This window comes from Otolemur garnettii, unplaced genomic scaffold (genome assembly GCF_000181295.1).
Source record: "Otolemur garnettii isolate 467f Iridium unplaced genomic scaffold, OtoGar3 scaffold00179, whole genome shotgun sequence".
NCBI classification, from domain to species: domain Eukaryota; kingdom Metazoa; phylum Chordata; class Mammalia; order Primates; family Galagidae; genus Otolemur; species Otolemur garnettii.
This window is the reverse complement of record NW_003852574.1, coordinates 438,912-449,476: the sequence shown is the minus strand read 5'-3', so window position 1 is coordinate 449,476 and position 10,565 is coordinate 438,912. Positions and strand designations below refer to the sequence as shown.

At 50.4% G+C, this 10,565-nt stretch overlaps 1 protein-coding gene across 1 annotated transcript; it reads right to left on the bottom strand.

The window, feature by feature from the left end:
- Positions 1 to 3,776: 3,776 nt before the first annotated feature.
- CAMP (cathelicidin antimicrobial peptide) lies at positions 3,777 to 5,918 on the bottom strand. Its single transcript, XM_012811886.1, has 4 exons — positions 5,652 to 5,918; positions 4,727 to 4,834; positions 4,512 to 4,583; positions 3,777 to 3,970 (listed from the first exon to the last, which is right to left on the bottom strand). The coding sequence occupies exons 1-4, from the start codon at positions 5,847 to 5,849 to the stop codon at positions 3,833 to 3,835; spliced, it is 516 nt and encodes a 171-aa protein (XP_012667340.1). The 5' UTR covers positions 5,850 to 5,918; the 3' UTR covers positions 3,777 to 3,832.
- Between the last annotated feature and the right edge of the window lie 4,647 nt (positions 5,919 to 10,565).

Sequence of the window (10,565 nt, the reverse complement as noted above, 5' to 3'; positions counted from 1 at the left end):
GCTTGGGGACAAGATTTTTGGGATCTGACTGGCATCACTCAGAACAGAGGAAGTCTAAAGGATCCCACTCCCACCCCACCATGCCATCTCCTGACCTTTTAAAGGTCAGATGGGGAGGAGTGTAGTGGGAAAGGGCCTCTGGGCAGTGGCCCAGCTTACATGTGTACTCTCAGGGAAGTCTTGTCTGTGTGGCTGTTGCATCTTTTTTATCTAAACATTCTCTGGTGAAGATTTCAAGTGTCCCTCTCCATCACAGCTCCAACACTCCCTGAGAGTGAGCCCTACTAACCATTATCTCCTTTGAGTCCCTTGTCTCTACAATTCATATTCAGCCCCTTTGATGGTCTTTTACCTTCCTTTCTAACCAAAATTTCAGACCAATCCTGTTGTTCCCAATTTACAGATGAGGAAATTAAGGGGCAGAAAGGTCAATTCACTGCCCAGGGCCACACAGCCAGAAAAGCAATTGATCTCAAACTTCTAGACTCCTTGGATGGACTTCTCTTTCCTCTGCCCCTTTGAGGCTGATGTGGAGTGCCCCATCCCCTTTGGGGAGCCACCAAAGTAACTCTCATGATCTCAGTGGAGTCAAGGGTGGGTCCCACAAGGTCATTGTTGTTTTGTTTTGTTTTGTTTTGTGACAGAGTCTCACTATGTCGCCATCAGTAGAGTGCTGTGGCATCACAGCTCACAGCAACCTCAAACACTTGGGTTTAAATGAGTCTCTTGTCACAGCCTCCCATGTAGCTAGGACTACAGGCACCTGCCACAACACCTGGCTATTTTTTGGTTGCAGTTGTCATTGTTGTTTAGCAGACCTGGGCTGGGCTCAAACCCACCACCTTCAGTGTATATAGCTACTAACTGAGCTACGGGCGCCGAGCCGAGGTCCTTGTTTGATAACAAGCCCTTCTCCCTCTTTGGTACAGCAGAGGCTTCCTGGACAGAACAGTGCCCCCCTTGTCCACACTCATTGCCTCCTCCCTTCTTTTTCCCCTTGTCCTCTACTCATCTCACTGTGGTTGGCTTCTGTGCCCCCAACCTACTGAGGGTGCTCTCTGCTGACTTCAGTGATTCACATTTGCACAGTAGGAAACCATTAGGAGTCATTGACCTGGGCCTCTAGGTCTCCTGTGACACCATGACCATTCTTTTAAATTGTCAACTCCTGTTGACCTACAGGACTGCCTTGCATTCCCCTGAGCACCCCACCCATATCCCCCACACTGTACCCTGGAGACCCTCTGGCCTTTGCTTGCCTGTCTCCACACCAGGCCCTCCCTGGCACTGACACCCAGCCAAAATGGGCTGAATAGGTTCTGCAGAGCTCCCTTGGTCTGCAACCATTGTGGCCTGGCTTCACCAGAAGCAGCGCCTGAGATGGAGACTCAGTCATATGATTTATCAATGAGTATTCTCAGGAAAAGGTGAGCGAGGGAAGCAGAATGGGGTAGAGGAAGGAGCTAAGCAGGACATAGTCCACCCTGAGACTAGCCTCAGCCTGACCCCACAGGAAGCCCTGGAACATGGATTGCACAATTTCTTTAGTCCTGACTTGAGGCAAAGGGCCGGGTATTTATGCCCCTTCTCAGTGAGTTGCTCTCCACAGGCTGTGGGCAGAGAGAGCATGACCTCCCAGGCATCTCCTAGGAAGGCAGTGAAGGAAGCTGAGAAGGCGGCCGCTGTGAGAAACAGCTGGGGAATGGGTGCAGCAACCCAGAGGGGCCTGGGGCAGGACACCCATAGTATCCATCACAATAGCCCTTCTCCCTGTGCCCTGCCTGGAACCACATCCCCTGGCAGTTCAGAGCTGATATGTTCAAACTGAACTCATCTCTTATCAACACCAGGAAACTGCCTGGCCTGTAACCATTCTCTCAAGAAGTACCACAACATCCAGCCCACCAGGAAATCATCTCTGTCCCAGGCAGCCCCTCTGTTCTGACTCCCCTCTTCTCCTTTTGGCCACTACCCTGGGGGGACCTGTCCTTGCTGATCTCCTTCCCCATTTTACACACATACACGCACACACATTTCAAAGCCAGGTGATCTGGCTAGGGTGAATATAGGATCCATGCTAAAGCCATTGCCTGCTCTCTATTGCTTTTGAGCATCTGGGCCTGTCCATCCCTCCATTCCTACCCTACCCTGCCCTCTTCCATGCCCCCTGCATGACATTGATTAATTAGAGTGTCACTCCTCACCTCTCCCACGCCATGCCTGTCACTGTGCCTTTTGCTTAGACTGTTTTCTTTCCCTGGAATGCCCTCCTTTCCCCACGCTGGGCTTGAGGGCCCCTCCTTTGTATTCCCATAATACTGTGGGCATCACTTGCCCACAGAACTCACTATGCACAGCTTTACTCTGTAGGATGAAAAGAACTGAGAAGCCACATCTGCTCATCAGGAAGAGGCAAACGTGACAGATAAGAAATTAAATGCTCAATGAGATTCCATGCCCTGTTACTCCCAGGGGAGTGCCTGTGTCTCCATTGTGCTTGGCCTGGATGCACACCTAAGTTAATGATTCTAGTGCGAATAGTTTACTTGGGAGGTGGCTATGTGGAAAGCACCAGCAGGAGCCTATAGCAGTGACACAGGGCTTGAACTAATCAAAAAAGGGTGTGTTCATGAATAGATCATTGCTGTGGGCAGTGAAGGCAGAACCAGCTGGGGACCTCCGAGAGATGTGAAACCACCCAGCAGTGGGCCTGCTCAAGATGCAAGAAAGAGGGTGGCGCCTGTGGTTCAAGGAATAGGGTGTCGGCCTCATATGCCGGAGGTGGCGGGTTCAAACCCAGCTCTGGCCAAAAACTGCAAAAAAAAAGAAAGATGCAAGAAAGAGAAGATATTCTCCACCAACTCCCACCCAAATGTGGTTGAAGCTGCTTGCTCGAGTACAAACTCCCAGTACTTTCAGCTGGCTGACCTCATAAGTAAAGAGCCACAGATGCTTCTAGTCAGCTACAGAATCTCAAGTGAGCAGGACCTGGACAGTGTCAGAAACACCAGTGCAACAGAACTGTGACTACATGTACACTTTGCCAGGCTCTCCTAGCCAGAGCTCCTCACTCCACTGAGAAGGGCTTTTGTTTTTGTTTTGAGACAGAGTTTTGCTCTGTTGCCCAAGCCAGTATATAGTGCTATCTTCAAAGTTCACTACAACTTTAAACTCCCACCTGACAATGTTTTCTATTTTTTGTAGTGAGGGAGTCTTTTTTTTTTCCTTTCTTTTTTTCTTTTGTTTGTTTGTTTTGTTTTGTTTTTTATTTTTTTAGAGATGGAGTCTTGTTCTTTCTTGGAATGGTCTTGATCTCCTGATCTCAAGCAATCCTCCTGCCTGGGAATGGTACCAGCAGGTTGACCATAGCTAGTCAGCCAGCCACCCATGAGAGTAGACTATGCCTTAGTGAGTGTTAACAACATGCCTGGTCCCTCCTTGAAATGTCACCTCTCCATGAGCAGCTCCACAGCACCACACCATTGCACGAAGACTAGAGCTCAAGTCCCTGCTGGGAGTTGAACTGAGGGGGTTAGCAGGTGTGCAAAGGACCTGGGGAGGGACCCTGAGAATGGAGATGTTGACTTCTTGGCCCTGCTTCCCACTCCATGTCCTCCTGAAGGAACAGCTTCCCCACACACTCCACTATGTTATGCGTGCACACAGACACATGCACACACACGTTCACACTTACATGGGGCCTCCCAGAGTTTAGGGCTTGGTCATGTAAGAGACAGAAGGCAAGACAAGTAAGATTGAAGCCTAAGGAATTTGCTTTCACAGAGTTTATTTTTTCAGAGTCTGGAAGACTAAGTCAGGGGTAGGGCAGGCCCTAAGACTCCATCCTGGGTGCAAGATTCTGAAAAAATTCCTTGATTTTCCGGCCAATATTCTCAAGTTTTCTGCCAAACTCCTCCACACCTCTCCGGAGGAACCCACCTAGCCGGGCAGCTTTCTTGGTATTCTGGAGCTGTGCACCAGGAGGAAACATACTTCTTGTGGGAGCTGTACACAAGGTCAATCCAAGACTCTTCCCTACCTGGGCTCCCCTTCCTAGCCCACCACTGAGGCTTGAGGCCTCAGTTCACCCTCTGGCTGTGACCTTTGAAGCTGAGTAAACTGAGGCCCCAAAATGGCAAGGGACTCCCCAGGTCGTATGGCCTATCTCAGCAAAGCTGAGAGGGGAACACAGGCTGAGAGCTCATTACTATAAGTCAGTGGCTTTCCTGGAGAATTCATCAAGATGCAAATTGCTGGACCCCACCCAGAGTCAGATTTAGCAGGTCTTAGTGGGGCCAGAGAATTTGCATTTCAACAAGTTCCAAGGTAAGGACCATACTCTGAGAACCACTGCTCTAAGGAATTCCAGAGCCAGCCCTGGAGATAGGGTTCAGGTTGAGGGAAGATCACAGGGTAGGAGGGGATAGAGTGATAGTTAATTGGTCCATAGGATGATTCACACTCCTTTTCCCCCTCCCTATCACCCCTGCATCTCAGAACAGCCCACTCACCTCATCACAGGTGATATCAAAGGAACCCCTGATCTGGTCCAGAGTGACTGTCCCCACACACCGCTTCACCAGCTGGGAAAGGGAAGCTCAGGATCAAACTAGAACCCATTTGCCATAACCTGCCGGCTCTGCCCCATTGGCTGGAAATGTTCCCGGGGGACCCCCTTTGTTCAGCTCCCCTAAGAGGCACCCTCTACCATTCCTTGACTCCTCACCCCATCCTCCTTGAAGTCACATTGCTCTGGTGGCTGCTGTGTTGTTCTGGAGCACACTGTCTCCTTTACCAAGAAGTTCACAGGCTTTGGGGTGTCTGGGTCATCATCCTAATCAAGAGAGAAAATGGGAAGACCAGGTTCAGGCCCATTCTTGCCTGTTCTGATTTGTATCTCTGACCTTCACAAAGAGAGCAGGCTTTCAACAGCACCTACTGTGGGCTGGGTACTGGGCTTAGTAGTGGGGTATGGAGGGGAGCCCATTCCTGCCCTCCTCAAACATTCAGTGAGCAGGAACAGACCTCAGACAAGCTCTAGTGAGGAGCACTTCCTGCTCAGGGTGAGAGTAGGGTAATCAGGGGGCTTCCTGGAGGACAAGACATGTCCACTGGAACCTCAAGTCAGGTCAGAACCCTTCTTCTCTAGGTAAAGTAACAGAGTACAGAAGAGACTTAAAACAGAAGTCACTGCCCTGAGCCAATATCCCTGCCCTGGTCTCTAGAGCTCCCAGAAGTCCCTGCATCCCACAGGGTGGGAGTATGAGCACCCCTGCGCACAGCAGGGTTTTTTGTTTATGGTTTTGTTTTGTTTTGTTTATTGAGCCAAAGTCTCACTCTGTTGCTCAGGTTAGAGTCCATGGCTAATTTTTCTATTTTTAGTAGAGTCCAGGTCTTGCTCTTCCTCAGGCTGGTCTTGAACTTCTGATCCCAAGTTATCCTCTCCTTTCACCCTCCCAGAGTGCTAGGACTGGCCCGCAGCAAGAATTCTAAGGCAGGAGGTTCTTATGCTGGAAGGGGACACAGCTCTGGGAAAGCTGCCTGGAAAAGGTGGGACTAGGCTCAAAGTGCCTGCCTGGCAGGAGCTGCAACAGGAACAAACGAGTCACATTGCGGTTCATCCTAGCCAGAGCACCCCACCTCCAACTCACCCCCTTGGACTGCTGTTCCAGGTCCAGGAGGCGGTAGAGGTTGGCCTCTGAGGACCGCTGGTTGAAGCCATCCACTGCACGAAGAACAGCCTCCTTGTAGCTGAGGGCCTGGGCAGTGGCCAGAGGTGTCACCAGGCCCAGCAGCAGCAGCACCAGTGACCACCACCCCAGAAAAGAGCCATCCCTCTGGGTCTCCATGGTCCTCAAGTTTGTCTCCCCCTTATCCCCCAGGAGCCTCCTTTATGCCCAGCCTGAGCCTGATGCAAAGGCCCAATTAGGGGCCTTCCTGACCCAGCCCATCACTGCCTGCCTGCCAGGGTATAGGCTGGGGCTTGCCTCAGCCCCTGCTATTGCTCCACAGGACTTGCTGGCAGGGAGTGGGGGCTGCCTTGTATGCAAGGTGAGGAAATGGTTTCTCCATCTCCCTGACAACCTCCTGGGCCCCACAAGGAATTGTCATATCCAGGGTTGCTCAAGAGGATTGAGTCTGCAAAGAGAGAACTCAAACCTTCTACTCCTTCAGGGTAATGGGTTTAGTGTTCACTGCTAAATCTTCAGCTCTAGGCACTGCCTGTCACTCTGGCAGTTAATTAACATTTGATGAATGAATGAATCCACTCCCTACCTAGAGATTCACCCACCTAAGAAAGATGTTGCCCCTCCAGTTCAAGGCCAGACCATGCCATTGTCTGGACCCATCCCTCAGCCAGTTCAGGGCCTCTGCTCCATCTAGCCTCCTCTTCTGGGTCCTTCTCTGCTCTCTCTCATCCCCCTCCAGATGCAGCCTTCTGCCCCAGATTTTCCAGAGCTAAGTCTGAGGAAAGGCCATCTCTACTTGTTGATCCATTTTTTTCACTCTCTTTCACACACAAGGCTACTACAGGCTGACCAGCCCTCCCTGGGTCCAGTGCCACCTCAGGCCTATCTTTGTCAACACAGGTGTTGGTGACCCTTAAAAAACAGAGTCTCACTTTGTTGCCCTTGGTAGAATGCGGTGGCATCATAGCTCACAGCAGCCTCAAACTATTGGGCTGAAGTGATCCCCTTGCCTCAGCTTCCTGTGTAGTTGGGACTACAGGAACCCTCCACAACACTCAGCTATTTCTTATTTTTAGAGATGGGGTCTCGCTCTGGCTCAAGCTGGTCTTGAACTCATGAGCTCAGACAATCCATGTGCTTTGGCCTCCTGAAGTGTTAGGATTATAGGCGTGAGCCACCAGGTCCGGCATTTTTTTTTTTTTTTTTTTTGGTCAATAAAAGCTTTAGGAATATCTACACATATATTGTAATTTCATTTCAATACGAATTGTGCTAGAGAACTCTTAAATTTCAGACACGGTCATATATATGCTGTTTGCATTTTTTTTTTATCTTGAAACAGATCTTGATAATGAATCTCTTGACAATAGATGTGCAGCTAGTTTGTCCCAAACTCATGAAGATAATTGTATTGCTTGATAGTCTGTATCACCCTAGATCTTCCTACATCTCACAGGCTGTCTATGGCTTGCTGGGGGATACCTTGTCACACAGGCATAGCAGGAGACGAGGAGCTGCCGGAAGAGCACATAAACTAAGAAACTGAGAACAATCCCCTTGTGACAGAGGTAGCCATGACATCTGAATTGGAATCTGCTCATCTTCAAAGGGCTCTTTGTCTGATGAGTCAAACTCACTTGTTTGTATTGAATTAGGAGTCTTTATCGCTGGCTGCCCACATCGTGACCAGTGCCACCTCCAGTGGCTGCCCCATGCTAAGCCCTAAGAACTGGCTTCTTAATGTCAAGGCCTTATGGGTTGCCCCCTGGGCTTCTTCTCTTTCTAATCCTCAGGTCTCCCTGAGGACATCCCCTCCCAGGTCACCAGGTATAATGGTCACCTGGTCTATATCTCTGAGTTTAAGACTCCCATGAATACCCTTGCTTGTCTGTACCTCTTCTTCTGCTGAGTGCCCGCTGCGTAAGCTCTGAGCTGGGGAATCCCCTACCTGCTGCTTCTTCCTCCTGGAGACTCTCCCCTTGATCTCCCCCTTCATACTTGCCCTGGTTCCTGCCACCATCTTCTCTCCCATGAAGTTGTGCCCCAACCTCCAGATTCCACCTTCTTTATGTTCCAGGCTCTCCCTAGCCATGGTCCAACCTCCACACCAATGTCCAGGACTCCCTCAAACCACTGGTTTGACCATTTCACCCCTCTGCTTACAGAAACCCACATACTGCAGCCTGGCATCAGAGCCTTGCGGCCTGGTTGCTCCCCATTGCTCTCTCTCTCCCAGGTACCAGGCCCCCATGTATGCCCCAGTCTCTTAGGCCCATCTGAACCTCCTGTTCTTTCTCCCAACTTTGTACCTGATCTCTCTGCTTACCATGCCCTTTCACCTGTGACACTTTTCCTGTCCTCCAACCAAACACAGCAATCTCCTTCTGTTTGTTCCCAAAGCCTCCAGGAAATCTTCCCTTCTTTGACCTTAAATGCCTCCCTGTCTAGTGCTCCAACTGGGGTGGCTGTGCTGGGAGAGGGAAAACCAAGAGAGATGATGGGCCAGTGTGATAGAGGGGTCCAGAAGCCATGAGGCAAATTCTGGTCCCAGCTCCTCTCTGGACTAGCCACGTGGCCATGAGGCCTGGGGCACATCTTGGCCTCAGCTGGCCTATGGGTTACTTGGGGGCTTGGACAGAGCTCCTTGGAAGATGGCAGCCTGAACGAAGGCTGCTAATTGCACACTTGGCCTTGAGAAAAGGAAGAAGTGGGCTTTCTGTGCAATCCAGTTTCATAGGTCAGGTGTTGCCTCAGTGGCCTCTTGGTCAAGCAGGGCTTGCACATTATTGCAGTTAGAGAAGGAGCCATCCAGGGACATCAGGCCATTCAGGGCTCTCCTGACTCCTTCAGCTTTCTTCCCGGCTTCAGGATCTTCAAGAAGCCAAACTGGGAGAGAAGCTGATGTCAGTGTTAGTCTTTAGACTAGGGCATGAGAGCTGCCCTGCCCTGCATTCCTCTAGGTCAGATCCAGCACACTTATAACGCCTTCCACACTGCCTCAAGGGGACATTCTACCTCTTCCAGTGCTAGATGCTCCTCTCGCATGAAATCATCCAGCACCCAAGTGGCTTGCACAGGCCCTCTGATACAAGTCGGCAGTCTGGCTTTCCCTCTCTGAGCCGTGGCTCATGGTCCAGGCTTCCCAGGTTCCAGGAGTGAGGCCTGCCCAGGTTATGTACATGCTACAGTGTGAGGTCAGGGGGCTGACACAGACCCTTAGAACCTAGGGATGCCATTCCCTCCAGCTCTCTCCAGCCTTTTTCAAAATGTCTCGCCCCATTAACAGGGTGACAGAGATTCTAGATTAGGCCAGATTAAAAAAGAAGTGAGGACGAGATGCAGTGGCTCACACCTGTAATCCTGGGAGGCTACGGTGGGTGGATTTTCTGAGCTCAGGAATTTGAGACCAACCTGAGCAAGAGCAAGATCCTATCTCTACAAAACACTGAGGTGGTTTGGCACCTGTAGGTCAGCAACTAGGGCGCCAGCCACGTACACTGGAGCTAGCAGGTGCAAATACAGCCTGGGCTAACTACAACCATAAAATAGGTGGGCGTTGTGGTGGGCACCTATAGTCCCTGCACTTGGGAGGCTGAGACAAGAGAATTTCTTAAGCCCAAGAGTTTGAGGTTGCTGTGAGGTATGATGCCATGGCACCCTAGTCAGGGACAGTAGCTTTTTTACATGAACACTTGAGAGCTAGATAAAAGTCTCTTCCCTACAATGTCAATCCTTCCCCAAAGCCTGGGGACCTCTTGTCCCTCTGGCTAGGTCTCTTTCTCTGAATCTCCATGTCCCCTTCCTTCCTTGCAGATGTAGGAGGCACTAGCAGTGATCTGGAAACTTGGTCCACTGTGGCCATTAATGGCTCTGGAAGACCTTGCACAGATTATTAGATGCTACAGCCACCCTCCCACTCCAGTATTCCCCCCTCATCAGCAAACAAGGTCCACCCTAAACCCCTCTGTCCGTTCTCTCTCTGGCTCTCTGTCTGCAGCCCTGGAGCCTATACAGCCAATGGTTATCCTGTTGAAGCATCTGCCTCCTCAGGCCCATTTGCCCTTCAGCAGATGGCCAGCTTGTCTGAAAAGTAGAAGACTGAGCAGAGAGTTTTTATCTGCTTAGAGAGCACTGGTGAGGGACTCCTGGGATGTGAACCCCAGGAACTGTTTCTATTCCCAGCCTCTGTCTCTTCAAGCCAAACACTGTCCCTCTCTATGCCCAGAGTCTGTAGTCAGCACAACATAAAGCACTGGGTTTGGTATTCAAAGAGCTCAGGCTCCCTCATCAGGCTGCCTCGGTTCCAGGCTCAGCCCTGCCATGACCAGCTATGCAGTCTTGAGTACCCATGTATCTGCTCTGCTCCTCAGACTCCTCATCTGTAAAGCAGGGTTAATAGTTACAGTGTCCAGGTGGTAGAATTTTTGTGATAGTCAAATGTAACACAGTATGTGGTCAGTGCATGTGAGTTGTTGTTTTTCTTATTAATGTGACCTGTTGGGTTACTACTTCAGAAGTAAACATGGTGCCCTGGAGATAATAAAACTGGGGGTCAGCTAGGCCATGAGGTAACAGCCCTCAGGAAGTCAAAGTTCTCTCAACTAAGGGTCTTAAACAAGATGATCCCCAAAGGCCTTTTGTCTTTTTACAGGATCAACCCAAAACAGATGAGGTACCATGAACTTTAAGTGTTAAGTGAAATATTTTATTACAGAATCTCAAATTGTACTGCTAGTGAGGGGAATAGGTATTGAGTCTAGCCACTGCAAGAATCTCACTATGGGCTCGGCGCCTGTGGCTCAAGCGGCTAAGGCGCCAGCCACATACACCTAAGGTGGCGGGTTCGAATCCCCAGCCCGGGCCCGCCAAACAACA